Source organism: Pholcus phalangioides, unplaced genomic scaffold (assembly GCF_987345545.1).
Source record: "Pholcus phalangioides strain wild (caught in Gottingen) unplaced genomic scaffold, Ppha-v1.0 ptg000010l_1, whole genome shotgun sequence".
NCBI classification, from domain to species: Eukaryota; Metazoa; Arthropoda; class Arachnida; order Araneae; family Pholcidae; genus Pholcus; species Pholcus phalangioides.
Genome location: NW_028301603.1, coordinates 4,444,179 through 4,465,435, shown reverse-complemented (window position 1 = coordinate 4,465,435; position 21,257 = coordinate 4,444,179). Strand labels below are relative to the sequence as shown.

At 38.6% G+C, this 21,257-nt stretch overlaps 1 protein-coding gene across 2 annotated transcripts in view; it reads right to left on the bottom strand.

Moving 5' to 3' along the window:
• LOC149080775 (uncharacterized) overlaps positions 1 to 21,257 on the bottom strand; it is a 63,974-nt gene that overhangs the window by 13,823 nt on the left and 28,894 nt on the right. For both annotated transcript variants that reach the window (XM_089237466.1, XM_089237467.1), the window contains exon 2: positions 16,960 to 17,514. In XM_089237466.1, the coding sequence (XP_089093592.1) occupies positions 16,960 to 17,501 (542 nt within the window). In that variant the 5' untranslated portion in view covers positions 17,502 to 17,514. The remainder of the gene's footprint in view (positions 1 to 16,959; positions 17,515 to 21,257) is intronic.

The window sequence follows — 21,257 nt, the reverse complement described above, 5'->3', positions numbered from 1 at the left end:
TTTAATTCTGAATTTTCTTCAATTCTGGAAGCTCTTTAATTCTGAATTTTCTTCAATTTTGGAATTTTTAATTTTCTTCAATTCTGGAAGCTCTTTAATTCTGAATTTTCTTCAATTCTGGAAGCTCTTTAATTCTGAATTTTCTTCAATTCTGGAAGCTCTTTAATTCTGAATTTTCTTCAATTTTGGAATTTTTAATTTTCTTCAATTCTGGAATTTTTAATTTCTTCAATTCTGGAAGTTCTTTAATTCTGAATTTTCTTCAATTCTGGAAGCTCTTCAATTCTGGAAGCTCTTCAATTCTGGAAGCTTTTCAATTCTGGAAGCTCTTCAATTCTGGAAGCTTTTCAATTCTGAATTTTCTTCAATTCTGGAAGCTCTTCAATTCTGGAAGCTTTTCAATTCTGGAAGCTCTTCAATTCTGGAAGCTTTTCAATTCTGGAAGCTCTTCAATTCTGGAAGCTTTTCAATTCTGAATTTTCTTTAATTCTGGAAGCTTTCCAATTCTGAATTCTGAATTTTCTTCAATTCTGGAAGCTCTTCGATTCTGAATTTTCTTCAATTCTGAATTTTCTTCAATTCTGAATTTTCTTCAATTCTGAATTTTCTTCAATTCTGAAATTCTGAATTTTCTTCAATTCTGAATTTTCTTCAATTCTGAATTTTCTTCAATTCTGAATTTTCTTCAATTCTGAAATTCTGAAATTTCTTCAATTCTGAAATTCTGAATTTTCTTCAATTCTGAAATTCTGAATTTTCTTCAATTCTGAAATTCTGAATTTTCTTCAATTCTGAAATTCTGAATTTTCTTCAATTCTGAAATTCTGAATTTTCTTCAATTCTGGATGCTCTTCAATTCTGAATTTTCTTCAAAATTCTAGAATTCTCAATTTTCTTCAATTCTGTGAATTCTCTTCAATTCTGTGAATTCTCTTCAATTCTGAAATTCTGAATTTTCTTCAATTCTGAAATTCTGAATTTTCTTCAATTCTGAAATTCTGAATTTTCTTCAATTCTGGATGCTCTTCAATTCTGGATGCTCTTCAATTCTGAATTTTCTTCAAAATTCTAGAATTCTCAATTTTCTTCAATTCTGTGAATTCTCTTCAATTCTGAAATTCTGAATTTTCTTCAATTCTGGATGCTCTTCAATTCTGAATTTTCTTCAAAATTCTGGAATTCCGAATTTTCTTCAAAATTCTGGAATTCCGAATTTTCTTCAATTCTGGATGCTCTTCAATTCTGAATTTTCTTCAAAATTCTGGAATTCCGAATTTTCTTCAAAATTCTGGAATTCCGAATTTTCTTCAATTCTGGAATTCTGAATTTTCTTCAATTCAGGAATTATTTCTTGAATTTATTCTGAATTTCCTTTGATAATTTTTCTCATTTTTAATTATATTAATAATGTGATCATCACGTACTCCCAAAAGATCTTTAACATCTGTCTAGGGAATTCGTTAGTGCGTTAGTAGACATCGAAGCCCGAATGGAGATTCGAACCCAGACCTGTATAGTCAGAAGCTAGCTCTCTAACCACTTGACTGCCAGGCGTCAAATGATTTGAATTTGATTGATAGATTCTGAATTTACATTACTTCTCGGACGATTTCTTAGGTTTTAATGTTAATTGGTTTTGAAATTATTTCTTTCATGAATATAAATTTCGTTTCTGCAAGAAACTTCCATTAAATTTCTTTGTTACCTCAAATTCAATTGTGGGTCGTATTTCTCGTTAGGGAAATTTTTCAGCATTCCTGTATATTTTGTTACAATGTATGATTTTTTTTTTTTGGAGACGTCGATTCGGCCCCTTTCCCACAGAATATATCAGATCGGGGCAAAGGGACTGCTAAACCATTAAAATGCCTCTGGACCCTGCTATTATTTTCGCACCAGGCCTCGCGTCTGGTGGGACCTATGGTTTGACTTAGTTAAGGATCTTAGTCTACATGGATTCGAGGGCATGTGACAACATTGGTGTACGAAGAACCCGTAGATTTCATAAAACACCTACATGCAAAGACCTCGAAGAGTGTTGTCTCTGGGAACATGATCGACGCTAAACATGGGTATACCACTGCGTCGTCGTTAAGGGTGGGGAAGGGAGAATCCAGTCCTTGAGCTCGTTTTCAAGAGTTGTATAAATTCTTAGCTAATGTAGGGAATTTTCATTGATTTATTTACTGGTCCTAACTTTGGACCATAGACTTATCACATACCCAGACGTCTATATGACGGTGTTTCTTGACATATTTCTCACCGGTGCCCCCCAAAAAAGGTTGGTTACAATGAATTTCTTTAAAAAAAATTTTGAGTTCTTAGCTTTCGAATTGCATTGAAATTAACAGAAATTGATTCTAATAACATATAAAGGTATTTTCTTTCGCAATTTTGATTTTTTTTTAAATATATTTTTTGCATTAAAAAAAAATTATTTTTTGATCGTTTGGGGGAGCCCCCATGTCCTCACCCCTCCCCTCGTAAAGTCTCTGATCCCACCAATATGTGATAGGGGTTATAAGGCAGATGACAGCACTATAACTAGCATTACACTGAAACAAGCTTCACATTAGGTTCACAACACGGACACCCACATTCCAACATGTAACAAATTCGTTAGAAGTTCCGCAGAGGAATATGGGCGAGATGCATGTATGGTTTAGTAGTAGTAATAATCCCGTGATTATGCTTGAATTTCAGAAACATGAATTTTTCCACAGAAAAATCGCGCAGCTCGGGATATTTCTGTATATAGTGAGGCATAATCAGAAGCTTCGTCAGATGCCTGATTCTAGCTTTGGGTTCCTAATTTGCAAGGGATCCCTGGGTTCCACAAAAGTTCAGTTGAGAAGCACGGTTGTATGATTTTCCAAACGCATGAGGCAATACCAATAATATAATTCTCAATCATACATTATTATCATATCGAAAAGAAAGTTGACCAAGGGACTCAAATCACGAAACTCCCCATACAGTTTGAAATCTCTCTGATTAATAATTATACTTATAAAATATAATACAAAAAAAAAAAATGGTGAATCATCCGAAAAAGAATGATGACCCATTTTAACGCTATAAGTGGATTAAAAAGTGATTGGCGTTTAAAGGAAGAAAATGGAACATTAACGAACATTTCGTCATTAGTATTGCTCTAAAAAATTCATGAAAGCGTAATTACGAACAAGGAGAAGAACAAGAAAAACTCTTCATTCTTCTTTTACGAATAGTTCTTGTTTCTTGATGTTCTTGTTTTGAATCCAGAATATACATACACAAGTATTGTGTTTTGTTGTCTTCTTTTCTCTAATGGATTTGACGTCGTCGTCGACGACCATGAACGTGTAATTGGTCAGTAATGGACGGTTTGGTGCTCCTTTTATTCTCACGTCATCGTCTCTATCTTTTGAAAAAGTGACAGGGGGGAAAAACAAAAAGAAAAGGAGGTTTTCTTTTATAATTGAGTTCAGTTGTCTTTCAAGATTATGTGGGAATTTCACGTACGGATCTGGATGTTATTAGATTGCCGTTATTTCTAGGGTATCGCCATGGAATAGGCTATTCTGATCCTCAAAATGTTGGGAAAAAGTTCAAAGACAACCGAAAAATCATCATGTCTCGGAAACTTGTAGATGTAAATATATGGAAATTTCAGAGCGATAATTACAGATGCAACTAAAGATTTTCCAGTGGAAATAGTTTCGATGCTAGTGCTGTATTGCTTTATAAAACAAATTGCTTAATATATAGTAAAGGCCTAAACCTGGAGAAAAGTATAAAGACGCGTGTTTTCTGACGTCGGAAAAAGAAATTTGCATTTTTCTCATGTTGGCCTAACAGTCGAGACAGTTTTGATCAGTCATGCACTGTGAAATCAATTTTTTTTTCTGAAAGATGCCAAAAACAACATGGTTATTGGGCATTCGGGGGAAGAAGGGCGAAAAGCTTGCTTTCAGAGCAAACGTGATGGCTGTGATCATGAAATGGCACGAGGAATTAAAAGATTGAAGACTGTTGGTTATATACAGTTTCATAAATGGGCCCGAGAATTGCAAGCGTGAGTGAAAAGGCTTCTTTCTATTATCATTCGTAAATAAAAAAGACGATTATTCACAATTTTTATGTGAAAAAACATTTCTCTGCGTAATTCGCAAGAAATAAAACTTCGAACAGTGTGTTTTGTGCTGAAAAGCAATACAAATGTCCAGTATGCAAAAATTAAGTGCAAACCTCCCATTTATTAAAACAGCAAAGACAAAAGCGAGTTAAATACTCCAAACACCATGTATCTTTTGGTGCCATGTGGAATAATGCCGTTTTCATTGATGAGAGGAAGTTCAATTTAGATGGGCCTGATGGTTTTAAATATTACTGGCATGGTCTACGCCGCGGCAGAGCCACATTTTCGAAATGCCAATCCGGAGATGGATCACTGATGTTTTGAGCAGATTTTGCATCATAAGGAAAAACTCTAATCGCGTTCGTAAGCTGCAAAATGGATTCAGACGCGTATCAAGACATTCTGGCCGAAAATCTACTACCCGAGGCACCTCTTATAATTTCTGGACAGCATTTGTTTCAACGGGACAATGCTTCTAAGTCCACAAAGTCTTTGTTTGAAGTCAATTCGGTGGAACTCGTTGACTGGCCACCTAGAAGTCCTGATCTAAATTCTGTAGAGAACTCTTGTGGGGCATTTTGCACGGGAAATGTATAGAAATGGTACGCAATGCGAAAATAAACATGACCTTATGGCAGCAAACAAACAGGATTGGAAGAATATTCCACAGAGCAAGTTATTTTAACTTACCTCGATCGATGACATCCAGAATGATAAAGATTACAGAGGAAAAGAGTGATTTTCTCTTGGTTATTAAAATGACTTTGTGCATAATTTTTAAGTGTCCTTATACTTTTTTCTTGTGGTTTTAACCTTTAGTATAAACTAGCTATAATACCCGGCGCTGCCCGGGTTTTCTTTAATGAGGCTTTTTGGATCACGTGATATCTTCCTTTTTCTTTGAGGAACATACAAACCGTGTCTAAGTTAACCAATATGGCGACTTCCTGCGCGACTCATGAAATAAACAAATCTAGATTTAAAGAAACGTAGAAATGAATATATTTGTTTCTCCTTTTTTAAGGGGCGCTGGGTATTTCGATTTCCCCCACTTGAACTTCAAGTTATCCATCTGCCTGTTTCAGCTTTCAAAAATGCTAAATTAAAGTTGTGGAATTTTTTCGATGTACTTTTTACGGGCCCGTAATTAATTTTAAAATAATCTAACCCACATGAATTTATGCAGTTGAATATCAAAAGACAATACAGAGACATTAATTTTCATGCTTGAGCAGATACAAATAAAAAATTGAAATTAATATTATTGCCTGGATATCCAACTCAAAAGAAGGTCCGGCTTATTACTTATTTAATCTCCTGAGCTTCGTATATCTCTAAGCAACTCAATATTTCAAAAATCGAGAATTCTTTAAATTTTTTAAAATTATTGATGTGACAGAAAACCCCCACCAAATTTCCGCATTTCTACAGTAAAATCGGCAATTTTAGCACTGATTTCTATGGGGATCATCTTTTGCCTGATCCTCAAAGCGATGCTGATGATGATTATGACGTCTATTCAAAAAGCCTCATTACTGAGAGTACTGAAAATGTGGCAAACCATCATAAAGGTATAAACTATTATATATATGCATATATACATTTACTAATAGGATTAGAGAAGTAACAAACCATTGTAAAGGCATTTACACGTCTGAAACGCATTGCTAGGGAACCATGGTAACCAAAGTAAACGTTCGGAAAGTGATTGTTGAGGCCCAAAAACCATTGTTGCCCGACCGTTTTTTGCCCATTTGGGGCATTTGCCCTGCTCTGAAGAAATTTTAAAGTAGCCTATCGTTCAAGTCGGGTCCCATTTGGTATATATGCAAAATTTGGTGGCGATCGATCTAAAATTGTAGATTTGTATAGAGAACATACATACACACACATACAGACACAGAAAACCAATTTTATACTAGCTGATACCCGGCGACGTTGCCCGTCCCGTAAAAAACTTATATACGTATAGCTTATTAATTATTTCTTAATCAAAAAAATTTCTGCATCACAAGTAAGAAAAAATTGCTTTTATTTTTAAATATTTTAATTAAAAACTTTTGTTTGTCCATCTGGTGTGTAGATGTACAAATTTTTAGGATTACCAACACGCGAACAGGTGGCGAAAAGCTGTCCGTGTGAAAAAAGGCTCAAGTAGGTTGATTGCCACTGCTAACGACTGGCCTTGCGCTTTGTTGACTGTCATGGCAAAAGTTGAACGAATCGGGAACTGTAATCGCTTTAAAGTGAATGGCATTTCTTCAGTGGTAATTGGGATAGGGGCCATTCAAGTATTACGTAAGCAGATTTCCAGCCATTTTTGACCCCCCTCCCTGCCCTTGTCAGCAAAACACTGACCCCCCCCCCTACACTGACTATTAGTTATACTTGAAATTATAATTTTAAAATTTTCGTGTATTTAACACCTCAACAGGTTTTTGAGGTATGGCAATTTTTCGGTTGCCGTTAAACTTTTTTTTTTCCCAGCGCCTTATCGTAGCAATCTTTACACTGAAAAGTTTTGACGTTATTACAGATGCTGTTAATCGCTAGGTTCCGGCAGCCGAAATACTGATATTAGCTAGATTCCTGACAGCTGAATTCCCGACAGCGCTATTGACAGCGCTGGGTGGCCGCTTTTTGATGCCCACCTGGAAGTTTTAAGCAAATGATCTGCAGCGTCACGTTGGGCTAGAAAAAAGATTGAATGTAGGTTATTTTAGGGATATGTGTCACATAATGGTGCTCGATGCTCATTAGGCAATTAATTGCCCTCACTGAATAAGATGAAGTATATAATATGTCTGACACTGAATAAGATGTCCAGCCCGAATTCAATTAATTACATTTCGGTTCTACAATTTCAAGGACTGATATACACCAGTGGTTCTCAATCTTTTTTGACTGGCGGAAGCCTTTTCTTGCCTATAATTTCTATGGCGGAGCCTCGTTAGCCTATTTTTTATTTATTCATCAAAGTTGAGATGATTTATTTTCATTATTTAAATTTTATTTTCCTGGAGTGGCTGCGGATCCCCTGGGGAGTGCACGTGGAACTCCCAAGGGGTCCGCGGAGCACCGGTTGAGAGCAGCTGATATACGCTGTTGTTTTATTATACACTGAGTGGCCAGTTAATTATGACTAGAGCCCGGATTATATGCAAATGCATATGCGCATATGCATGTGAGTGGGATTTCCGGCCGACTTAATTTCTGAATATGATGCGCTATGAATGCTGACCGCCAATGCAAAATACTACAGTATTCTCTCACCCCAGAACGGACACCATTTGGTTCCAGATGACTCCAGCAGTGATTTCCGAGAGCAAGCAGACATTCAACATGATGCTTACATAACATCAAAAATTCATGAATTTGCCGGTTTTACTTCAAAACGTGAAAGATAGATGGAACCACCAGTATAACACGAAACAAGCGTAACTCTGACAACATAAATGCCATGTGTTATGGCCACATACGCACACACTGACGATATGATTTTTTCCATTTCCTACCTGAAATTCAGCTCTGGATTATTTCTAGGCTACCTTAAACTTCGCAAATTATTTTCAGACGGCTTAAAGACTGCCGTTTTGATTATTAGCGCGTCTAATAACCAGTTTAATAATAAGGTTTTGTGTGTGGGAATAATAAAGGAAACCACAACCTCCAGATGCCATGGATGATTCGGAAGAAGCATTGGCAAATTCACCGGGGTGGTGTGTGTCCGATAGGAGCGCTCCCGAGTATGATTCGGGAATGAATGAATGAAACAGCATGTTGCAACAGTGCCATGGATCCGTATGATAAATCCTTGGCATGTTAACTTGAGTGAAATGTGATTAGGGGAAGCCATAAAGAATGATTCCATTGAGAAACAGGAGCCTTCAGGTCACCCGAGTGGTGCAGTGATAAGATGCTACCATCATGAAATGTCGCCGTCAGGCCCACGGGTTCGATCCTAGGGAAAGAACATAAATAACAACTTTTAAGAAATTTGGAGACACCGAGACCCTGCAATGGCAACAGACTCTGTGTGAAGAAATTGAACGATTACATCATTGAAGCGACGATTCTAACTGGATGTGCCAAAGGAGAGAAGACGCCTTCGTTCCACGTATCCCAATTACCACTGAAGAAATGCCATTCACTTTCAAGCGATCACAGTTCCTGATTCGTTTAGCTTATGCCATGAGCAATCAACAAAGCGCTAGGCCAGTCCTTAGCAGTGGCAGGTATCAACCTACTTGAACCCTGTATTTCACACGGATACCTTTTCGTCGCCTGTTCGCGTGTTGGTAATCCCAAAAATTTGTACATCTACACACCAGATGGAAAAAGAAAAAATATTGTGTATCCACAAGCGATTGCCTCAAGTTTTTAATTAAAATATTTAAAAATGAAAGTAATTTTTTCTGACTTGATGCAGAATTTTTTTTGATTAAGAAATAACTATATAATAAACTATATATATATATATAAATTTTTTACAGGGCGAGCGACGTCACCGGGTATCAGCTAGTTAATACTATATAATACACTCCTCTTAAAAAAGATTATGGTTGCTTATCTAAGTATGGATAGCTTTTAGATTTACCCCAACATGTTCCTCATATTTCTTTTTAATCGTGCCAATTGTGTTATAATTTACTACCCCCGGGGATAAGCTATTCCATTTATTAACAACCTTTTATTAGAACAAAAGCACATTGCAAACACCACAACTTGTCCCTTACCAAACGATACTAGTATCCCCCCTTGTCGAAAAGCAGTGTAATAATAACTCATGGTCCATCCTATCCATCCCGTTTTAAAAACTTCAAACGCTTCGATCATATCCCCCGGCACTTGAGCTCGTCGAATGTAGATAGATAGGTAGATAGAACCGCTCACAACCCCGGACTGATGCAAAGCACCTTACTTCCATTACCTCAAAAGAGGCATAGTTGTGTCGGAAAGGTGAGCAAACATTTATAGTGGTGGTGGCTCCCCTTGCCCCGTGCTCGCAAGTTTCGAATCACTCACGTCTTTCTCCCCACGAAGACAGCCAACTCGATGCAACGCACAAGACATTTGACTGAAACGAACAGCTGAACCAATTGACTAAAGGGGAAAATTGCACATGCGCCCAGTGGCACATAAGGGCCGGAGACTGCAGCCAGGATTTTCGAACGAAGTGTGGAAAAGCCTTGTGGGCAAGAAAGAAGAAGAAGAAGTCGACATGTTGGAGTGGGAGATATTCGAGAATGGTCTAAATGCACAATATATATATATATATATATATACAGCACCTACACTGTGACGGGAAACGAAGAAACAAAGCCTCTTCGTTTCCCGTCACAGTGGAGGCGCTGTGTATATATATTTTGTATATATTATGTATTTAGAAATACACATATACGTCCAATGTAAACATGTTCGAGACGTAGGCGGAGATAGACGGGGAAGTCTGGGGGGGGGACGGTCATTATTGCTGACGGGGGCGGGGCAAGATGATGATGATGATGTCGATTCATCTATACATATATGTATTAGATCTGTCGACTTCACCTTTGGTTCTGGGGGGGAAGGCAATGCCCCCGTATCTCCGCCCATGGTTCGAGAGATCAAGTCTTTCTTCGTGGCTCCAGCACACGCGTAGCTCTTCTCTGCACCCTCCCCCCCCCCACTGTAGATAATATGGTTCCTTACCATAAAAAAAAACCCGAAAACCTTAAGGCACACTCCGGTCCAGGACGAACTAAGGAACTAAGCCTCGGAAAAGTGTAGGAATGAACCACCGATGCCTTTTGTTAACACATCGGGCGAAATTTTAATTTACCGGCACGCTCTGTTGTTCGTTATTTAATGTTCCAAGCATAATTTCGAAACGGATGTTTTTTGTTTCTTTTGTTAACCCTTTGTGGTATTTGGTCCGGTGAATCCATAAAAACAAGAACAAGAAACTGGTCAGTGAAAAGAAGTAGATAAAGAAAAACCAAAACAGGAGAAGAATAATTCCATTTCGTGGTCAGCTCAATCAGAGCCGAAAAATCTAGGTTTCCCATGGTCAGCAGATTGTGACCGCCGTGAATCTGTGTAAATCTGTTTCTGCACACACACACACGCGTGGATATGATTCGTGTGCACGGAGAAATGCACACAAATATATTAAAAATATACGCATGTCAATTCCTCGGGTGATACGATTGACGTGTGTGTGTGCATCTTTCCGGGCTTCTAATTGATTAAGATGTGGAAAAACAGTCCAGCGTTTTCTGAGATATTAGAGTATTGTTTACAGAAAAGTAGCATATTTACAGGGGAAGGGGGGGGGGCGAAATGCTTAGCGGGATATATCCCGGGGCAACAAGTTCAGAGGAAATGTAAATTTGGGGGAATGAGCAACCAAGAAAACTAACAGAATGGGAGATGGGGGCGGAAAAATTGGTACAGCCCACCATAAACCCGCCTCTGCTTACTTGGGGGGGGGGGGGGCTAGAACAGTGAGAGAGACCAAAAGAGTGATCTACAGTGTGCGGGATGTAGTATGTAGATCAGTAGAACCCTCACACTCGTACGTAGTTCGCGCCAGAACGGTGAAATCCACGGATCCCCTCTGCCAATAAACGAATGAAAAATGAAGGCTGTGGATTGGGGCAGGGGGGGAGAGCAGGGTCTGTTTCTCATAGTTCGGACCCAGTGCAAACATGAATTATTTTGGTTCCCCCCTTATAGTGTTCTTTGAGGCAGAGGCGTGGGGAAGAGTTCGCCTCCCCCGTGCTTATAATACGAAAAGGCAACAAATTTGTGTGGCTCTTAGCACGTGTCCCTTATGTGAGAAACAGACCCTGGACGTGGCCCTTTCAGAAAATAATGCTCTGCATATACAACACATTCAGTTGTTTTCCTCGTCCAAGTTCACGGACCCATTTGACCTGCTTCGACGAGTTTACTTTTTAAATAACTTTTGATAGCAAAATTGCAAGTAACGGGGGAAAAGACAAAATTTAAAGATTCAAAGCAAAAATATTAGTTTTTTTTTTTTACAATTACAACGAAAAACAAAAACGTTGTTATGGAACTGTGATTTTAAGAGGGGGGGGGGGGTTGGTACTCCTTCCTCCTCACAAAAGTTGCACTTACGGCCCTGACGGGAAAACACCAGGATTTTAGAGATGCTTTGGTGGCGCATGACGTACATAAGGTTGGTAACCACTGGCCTGTAGTAAATTTTTTCAGTTGATGTATTTTGGAAATTATACCTTGTCTCAACGTCAGGATTTATATGGTTTCGATGTCTTTAATGGCGAGTGACTTTTTCCTCACGAGCTATTAACGCATATTCATTCCCTATGTTATGTCAAATTCAGTTTCATACCATTCATGTCAGTGAACTTCTGGATGATACCTTGCGTGTGTCGTTATGGATATTCTCTACTGAAGAATGCATGGAGGGGGGGGGGGGAAAGACAGATTTATAATCCAGGAACGCTTGATCGCTGGAGGGAATACACACACACAAGAGCGTGAAATTTATAATCCCGGAGGGATTATTTAAAAACAAAATGAAATGACGACTGTGCTGCATAACTAAAGTTGGGGTGTTTGTAAAGTGTCCAATCTCCATGTTAACATTAATCGCACTGCTGACACATATTTTGCACAAGAAAGAGATTCACTTTCGTTGGCTTGAGATATCAAGTGGTGGGAAAAAGGAAAATGTGTTTATAAACACACCGAGAGCTTTGGACATTTTTGCAGATGTCACTGTCGTGCCTCTGAAAATTGCAACCCTTGCCTCTCCTTTCTAAAAAATTCAATTCTGTACAAAAATTCGGATCCTGCAGGTTCATAATCCTTAATAATTGGCCTAGTTGTGGTGGACAAATTTACTAATGATCCTTTATCACTGAAAGTTTTAGCCATGGGTATACTGTTCGCGTTAAGCTTTACGCACTACGTCAGCCCTCCCCTCCCCACTAATTCATTTAGGCTTTCCCCAATTTATTTAAGCTCCCCAATTGGAGAACTCTATTCCGATTGTTCACAGGGTTATTCACGAAGAAGATGATCATCTATCTTCTCACAAAGATATTGGGCTTTATAGGCATATGGCCGAACATTTTCTCTTATTCGTTATATACAGTCTTGCACTTTTGTGTGTATATCTATACTATAATAGAAAGAATCTGTATATATCTTGCCATCTGGTGGTCTGATGTCATTTACTAGCCATTAGTTGATTGCCGTCACCGTCCATCGCACGGTACCATATTCAGCATGTATACGCGCTCAAAAGGAGAGACATTCTATGTCACAATAGCTTCGAGAGACACGAATACGAATTCGAGTATCAGTAGCGGTAAAGATGAGTTTTTCCAAAACTCAGTATCTTCATAAATAGCCAGTTTTCCAGCATATCATGTATTCATACTAGTACATGTTACTTTGAATCTCACATTTTGAATGCATATTGCTTAGGGTCCCCTCGGTACACTAAATTAAGCCCCTCCTCCACGAACTCATTGTGTAGCCTGATTCTTTTATATATCTGATCTCGCACATGTTTTTTGTAATTGCACGTGAATGCAGATACATGGCTAGGAGTCCTTTAAGTCCCATGAGAGGGACTTCAATTATTATTTTTTCCTCCGACCGACTCAGAATTTTCTCTGGCACGACCACGCGCGCCTTGGCAATGATCTTGGTCGTGCTTGGTCCGTTCTGTCCTGTTTGCGTTAAGCTAGGCCACACTCCTGTCCAGCCTTGCCAACGCCTTCTCTTCTTCCACGCAAAGCTCGTGACGTCACTGAAGTCGTCCATTTCACCTGTATAGTCATTGGATATACTGCAAAAAAGGTAAAGATTTCACATACGCCGGACTGCTATATCCAATGACTACAGGTGAAATGTACGACTTCAGTGACGTCACGAGCTTCGCGTGGAGGCTTTCTGCTATAGAAGGTGTTGGCCTAGCCCGAAAAGTTCCAAGGTTGGTCATAGGCGAGAAGTGTGTTGCCGCTCTACCATTGACATTGATCGTAAAATGTTGGAGGCTAGAAAGTATTAGAAGGCTAGTCGAAGAGAACGATCTGGACCTTGGAGAGAACGATCTGGACCTTGGAGAGAACGATCTGGACCTTGGAGACCCCAATCCCCTAAGTCAAAAGAGCCACCTTTCTTCTCGATCTTCCAATATTTCTGTCCACACATTGGTTGAAGAACGCAAGAGTAAAAATACGAAGAGTGTTCTGGAAGCAAATACTCGCATAAGGAACATCGGGTTAGGCTGGGCCAGTGTATAGCTAGGTTATGCCACTGGTGCTTTTTTGCAGTAGAGGGGAAGGCAAACATTGGAAGCAAATATTTGCCGATGACTATTGGACCAATTGGACTATTGCGAATTGACTACTTGGCTACACATGAGTGTGACCTTAGTTTAACTAAACGTCCACATGAGTTCAGTTTATTTCCGATTATGAAGATTTATATGATTTATAATCTGTGAATTATTTACCTCTGTCATCATTTTTTCGATCATAAATCTTTTATGAATGGCACATGGTGCATGAATGGCACATGCTCATGTATATATATTTTGTTCAAGCTACAAATAGATGGTTAGTTTTCCCGGAGGCACCCGAGGACAATGTGCTTGCATCACCTATCGTGACAGAGAGCCTGGGTATCTCTTGGTTCCTATCTCTATCACAGTCCAGTGCCAACTCATATTGGCGTCATGCAGTTGTCGAAGTCTTTTTGCTGTTTATTAGAAGAAGCTTCAACGCAAAATGAAGAATTTATAGCAGGAGCCTGTGGGTGGCCAAATGAGGCCCGTCAAGGGTTCCCATCCGTGCTGTGACAGTTTCTTCGCAAGAAAAGCATCAACACACACAACACAATGCTATATCAAAGGTGACCGTAAAATACGGAAAATCGGGTGATCCATACATTGAACATTGAAGGACCGGACATACCCCGCTTCCCATCTCCGAGAGATATGGTGATCTATACAGGGAATCACCAAAAAAATTTTGTCGAAAGTGTTGCCATTTGCAGCAAAAAAAAGTTATTGAAATTAAATTGAAGTCAATTGGCTTTTGGGGGGAAACCGCGTTGTGCCGTATCTCAGGAAGTATAGTCCGTAGCGACAAGCCAAATGCGTCCACGGGTTAGTCAAAGACATCATCAGCATTTTACTACGACCAGCGGTTCGAGCTTGCGGCACATTTCGGGGGGAAACCACGTTGTGCCGTATACTAATACAGCACTTAAAAAATTGTCAGAGGTTATTAAAAGTTGTCAAAACTCTCTCAAGTTGCCAAAAAAACCAGTGGTGCGGTGGGAGGGAATAGAGAGCTGCTGCAAAAAAGTCGCAATGTGATAAAATGTAATTCATGGAAAAAACGCATGTGTGTGTGACATATGATTATAACTAATTATCATAATTAGTGATATTTATCATATAATTTGATTAATAAGTTTTGAAAACAATCGGACTGGTATGGCTGTGCACCCACTCCCTCCTTTATAGCATTTCCAAACGTTGTGCCCTGTTGTGTCACGCCCAGGGGTGATCGTTATACGCAGACAAACTTGTATTTAACTCAGTAATAGATCTGTTATTCGCATCTAGAATGTTTTGTGCACCCACGGGAGCACCGAAATGCTTCAAGATTAACCCATTATTTATATATTTTTTTTCCATTTTTTGGGACGCTTTTTTTCATTTTGAACAATTTAAGCTGCAATGACGAGATATCTCGTCCCGATAAAAGCCCCTTATTTTAGCATTAACAAGCCCAGATATTTTGTAAAGTTTGTTCTTCGGTGGAAAACTTTTCTCTATAGCCCTTAGTTTGCACCTGCTGAAAGCCTACTTCATGAAGGCATTTCGAGAGGGGGGGGGGGAAGGACTTTAGCGATTTCTAATTGCCGCTTAAGACGTTAATTAACCAGTGGAATTTTTATTTTTGATTGTTGTACCTAAGTTTCAAATTGATAAACGTTACAAACACAATAAAAATATTCTAAAAAAGTTTTAATGAATAACGATTAATTAATCGATAATTGATATTTTTATTTAACAAAACTTTTTCCTTCAAATGGTTTCCCTTTCATATTACATTCATGTTATTATTTTTAATGTGATTTTCTTTTGAAAAAAGTTAAATAATTGAGTTTTGGCAAATAAATGGGTCAACACTGAGAGGACTAAGGACATCTGCCATTGATACTCTTTATATTTTGTCTCTAATTTCCGCTTTGTCCCGTAAGACATCGCGTGGACCCCATTGACAGCTTCTTGGACACAACCGGGGATTTAAGGATGCCCTTTTGAAAACCCGCTGCTTTCCCTAGGCTCTCATACCGAACACAACTCCGGTCTATCGCCATAGGAAATTTACTACCTAGCGAGTTGTGCCGGAAGTGTAAGTGTGTGTACCTAACAGTATGAGCGCGTATATAGTGTCGTGTCACAATGTTGTGTTTTCAGTGCTACCATCTATATTTTATTAGTGAAGTGTAATGACTGAATTTTTGTACCGTTTGCATGCCGGTTCCTCGCTGTGACGAGACTTTTTAACTGAGCGATAGGCTCGCATTCGCGTCTCGAAGTTGGGAACCCCAGAAAACCAGCTTCAGCTGACCACCACTGTGACGCTAGTGAGGTTCGATCGAACCTGGGACCTCGCGATGAGAGTCCGTCACTATGACCGCTCGACAACCATAGGAGTGGTGTAGGAAAATCCTAGCTAGGATTCAATTTTTACTTTAAAGCAGGGTTCTTCAACGGGTGGCCCTAAGAGCTTTTTCTCGTGGCCCACCAATCATTTTCAGGAAAATGGATGAAAACATTTGAAAAACGATTAATTATAGAATTGAAGAAAGAAATAATTTCGGAATTGGATGAAATAGATAATTTCGGAGTATTTGTTTATTTTTTATTACTTATAATCATTTTTGGATTATAATTATTGGATTTCAGAGAAATCGATGCTTGAAACAAATATTTTCAGAATTATTGTACAAAAAACATAGTGAAAGAAATAATTTCGTAATTTGTGATGGAAATAATTTCTCAATAAAAAATGCGTAGTTCTACAATCATCCATAATAACCAAAATAAATAATTATGGGATCATTTGAAGTGATTTCGGATCAGAATTTATCAGAAACTTATTCGGAATTTGGTGAAAAAAATAATCTCAGAATTACTTAAAATTGGCAATTAACAAAATAAATAAAATTTCAGAATTATTTAAAATTGGTAAATTAACAAAATAAATAATTTCAGAATAAACAAAAGTCTAATTATTTTTGCCTGGGCATCCCATTGCTCCCCCTCCCCTTCTATCAAGATGGTCCTGTAAATTTCATGAGAAGCCCTTGTAAATCTCGGTGTGGGGGAAGGATTCTAGCTTACAATTATCCTCAGTATGGGTTGGTGGTCTGTGGGCTCCGTGGGAGATTTCAGTTTGGCCTGCGATGTGTTGGAAAGGTTGAAGGACCCCCCCCCCCCGCCTTTTTAAAGGATTCTGCAGAACATGAATATTGCTTGAAGAGTTTCCTATAATATAAAAATCATTTTCTGGGGGTTCCGAAAAGACAAAAAGATTAAGAAAAATTGCTCAAGAGTGTAGGGGTTCCCTAGGGCATGGATACCGATCCAAGTGTTCTGGTTTCGCAAAAACACGGCTTGAAATACAGTTCAATAGCCATGGGTTGCTTAGAAAGGAATCACATATGAATGGATAGGATAATCATTAACATGATGTGTGTGATTATCACTCTACAGAATAGTTGCAATCATCATGAATGATAATAATAATAATAATAACGAAAGATAGACTCACAAGATGGGTACAGGCTTTTTGATGACCAGAGGCTTCACCCTAATCACTTCCACGTTGACTGGAACGTGCTTGGGCACTGGTATCGGAACGCTCTTGTGCACCGGAACGATGTACGGCTTGGGGATCTTGACTGGCACAGGAACGTGGTAGGGCTTCGGTACTGGCACGTGCTTAGGGATGTGTACGATGTACGGTTTGGGTACCCTCACAACTTTCGGTATCGGGTATGGCTTAGGCACCGGAACCGGCTTGTGTATGTGGATGACCTTCGGAACCGGGACGACCTTGTGGACGTGCTTGACGACCGGTACGATCTTTGGCACCGGGACCGGCTTGGCTATCGGCAGCGGCTTCAGGACCGGCACGTGCTTCGGTACCGGTACGTGTTTGGGCCACGGTACGTAGTGCGGTATCGTGATGAGTTTCGGGTGTTCTTTTATTATGACTTTGATCGGCCTGTAGTCCCAGCCGTGGCCATCAGCGAGCGCCCGAGCCGTCAAGAGCGACAGGAAGAGAAAAGGAGCGAGAAAGAGCGGCCTCATAGTGAAGTTCGGCCTGAAATGAAACAAAATACATATAATATATGATAAATGCTGTATACAACATTATAAATTGTATATTATACACAAACGCTACAAAATGTATTCAATAACACGTCCTTGTAGTGCATTGAATGTGAGACGAAGTCGAGTCACGTTCACGCGACCATCCCTCATTAACAGATGGTTTTGCGGGTTTAAGGGTGGTCGTATGTCAGAGAGTATTCATTCTAGAAATTTCCATAACTCTATACTTGGCATCATTAGCAGGTACTTACGGTTTTTGAGCCTTTAGCAAAATGATTCCGAAATACGGAGTGAGAACCCGAGGGAACTATTCTACCATTCGGCAGTATAAAAGTTTAATTTTTGAGCGCATGCGTCTTTTAAATCGCCTGACGATGCTGGGAGCATTCGCAAAATGTTGGGTGGCGAAATTTTTTACGTCTCTCCAGAAGTACATAACACAAGTCAGAAGCATTGGTACCGCCAGATGCATATGGCAAAGGTGCACCCAGTGATATCACTCAGGTTTCAATATCTCTTCTTGTCTGGACACTAGGCCGGCGGCCCCCGATTCGTAAAAAATTGCTTTCCGCTATATCTTAAAAAGTACGCAAAACACGTCGAAAGCAATGGTACAGTCGGGTGCATATAGCGAAGGTGCATTCAATGATATATCACTCCGGTATCAATAACTCTTCCCGTCTGGGCACCAGGTCCGCTGCCCTGATTCGTAACAATTTTTTTTCCCCGCTACACCTCGAGTGGTTCACGACGAAAATAGGCAACAGTGGTGTCGTTCGTTAGCTATTCCAAAGACAAAGCCGATTATAATGACATAATATCGTTATGCTAGTACCTAACACGCGATTCAAGGCACAAAAAAAGTATTCATGCCAGAACTTGCGGCCGTGTCTACGACACAACCTACCCTAATTTTATTTTTTTTATCCCCGTACATATATATACGGTCCCTGGTAAAAGAAATTACGTATCTAAAATGGACACGATATCTGGATATACTTCCTCTAATTTAAAGATTCTATCACAAAGTGTGCAGAAGGTAAAGGGAGTACAGGGATAACAGAATTCACTCTGTATAATTATTTGGACATTGGGTCCAGCTATCTATTTTTAACTAAATAGGTTGCACGTTATATCGCCTTGATAAGCTGTCTTCATGGGGAGAACGACGCGAGAGATTTGATACTTGCAACAGGGGCCACTGCTACAAATTTTTGCCAACTTTTTTCCTACACAACCCTGCCTAATTTGAGTTAAGTAAGTTGTTTTGCATCAGTAAGGGAGGGTGTGAGCGGTTCTATCTATCTCTCTCTCTCTCTCTCTCTCTACCGCCTTTGCTATCGCGATTCGACCGCACATTCTATGACCAAAAATGGTTGTTTAGGAGTTTTATAAAGTCGAATCCCATTTTAACGAATACCGTTATAGTGAAAATCTCGTTGTAACGAAAACTTTTCTAATCTTCAGATAAGTTTACGCAGGAACAACGTATTGCGAATTCCGATATTACGAAAAGAAAAATCCATTACAACGAATTCAAAAACAAGTTTCTCAAATCAATAAAAGAGTACAGAACGTTCCAAAACATGATCCTGTATTATCGGTTGCAGAGAATTAATGTTAATTAATGTTATTATTAACGTTATATGCAGGTAAAACGGTTTTTCCGCATTTATCGTTGTTCTTTCCCAAATTTCTTCCGTTTTTGGAATTAGAGAATATCCCCGTGAATATTGAACTTAAAAACATGGAATTTTTCCCGCTGGCTCCAGGAGATACAGGGCAACAATTTTCTCACTGAGAGCACAGAGAGACCATATACGAATTTAGATTTTTTATTTTTATTTTGTGACACACTGTATTTTCACTCTCAAAAATGGTACAGGGTAATTTTTGGAAGCCTTTTGAGCATTTTTAAATTTGGAATCATACCTCAACGAAGGACGGTTGATGAGATAAAGGCTGTATTAGCACTTACGGGACGTATGTTTCGAAATGAGTGGCCTCAAAAAGAAACAGTTTTCGATTAAAGAAAAACTTGAGATCATTTCTGAAGTTGATGCTGAAGTAAATAAAAGCAATGTGGCATTAAAATACGTCATATCTCTCCATTTACTATTTCAACATTTTTTCACAAATCAGACCAACTTGGAATTTCAATTCAAACATCAGTTACAGGATCCTTTTCCAGCATGGCCCAGGTCTTCTTCGACCACCTGCCTAAATCTCTGCGTTGAGACAGAGTGGCGGACGATGATGTGGTTAGAACGAGGAGTTATAGGATCCCATGGAAAAAAGACTAGACTTCCAATTTTGAAGATGTGAATGCAGGTCTGTCTTTGCAGGAGACTGATCCCCCCGAAATATGTCAATTACCCGACTTTGGGATTTGCATGTGCGCTTTTGGATGCAAAATCTTTCATGCATTTCTTTCAAGCATTTCAAGTGTTTGAGCACTTTGGAAGAAATTGTCGTTTCCTCGGCTTCCACAATACTTGTACAATAATAATAATCCGGATTTATACAGATTTATACTGTATAACTTATTTGCTTCAAATACGTTATGTAAGCAAAAATTATTTAAAAAAAATTAAATGCTGAATTGATTTGGGGTTGCGCTTTGAGTTATTTTTTAAATTTAACTTCATTCTTTTTATTGCCTAGAACATAAGTAAGTTATTTTTTTCCTTGAAATCGAATTCCGCTACAACGAAATTATTTTAACGAATGTGACAATTCGTAAAATCAGAAATTCCTTTATAACGAAATTCCGTTATAGCGAAGTGATTTCTTCGGTCTCTTAAGGTTCGTTATAGCGGGATTCGACCGTATAACCTCTTAAAGTTTTGGGTCCAATGAATTTAGAATCACCCTGTATATTCCTACGCTTCATCTCTCCTCTACGAATAAAATCAAGATGACTAAGAAAGTTTCGAGCACATGAAAAATATTATAGCTTCAAAATATAAATGTTGCGTATGAATATGTAGGGAGACTATATGATGCGTATTTTACGGACATTCCTGTATTTGTCACATTGGCCGTTAATGCCAACTTTTTGTTGAAATTGTCCCGTATGAGCACAAAGCTTCTTTTTTTTCAATTCTTAAATTTTTAGGGCATACTCAGTTTCGAGATGAAGATAATTTGCAAACTTATAAATTACTTTATAATACAATTTAATGTCATGTCGGTCGACGTTTATACGTGAAATACATTAAAACTTAATGCACATTCCCTGTAGCTTTCTGGCCAAAAGGCAATTTGCACGCAATATTTAGAAATTTCTATTGGTGATATTCCGTATTTATATCAATGAAATATATATCCATGTACACATGATTAACATCGAGACAAAAAGAAATTATACATGGAAAAAAATTCTCTGACATTTTCCAAAAACAGATTCATTCAATGATTTCATTCATTCATTCAGATGAGTTAATATTGTGAATTCATTGAACTTAATAATCGAACTTTCAATTGGAATTGGCGAGAGATTCCTCATAAAGCCATCTAGATTCGAAATAAAGCATTTTATATAGATTCTTTATTAATCCTTTAACACAAATTTCGTTGATCAATTATTTTTTTCAACATTATAAAATTCCGAATTCCTTGGGTTATAACACGATTAACGTAAAATTCTCCGAAACGTCAGTGAATTTTAATGTTATTTTTTGATTTGTATGATTGGTCAGAACTCTCCTTCGATAATTTTTTTTTTATAAT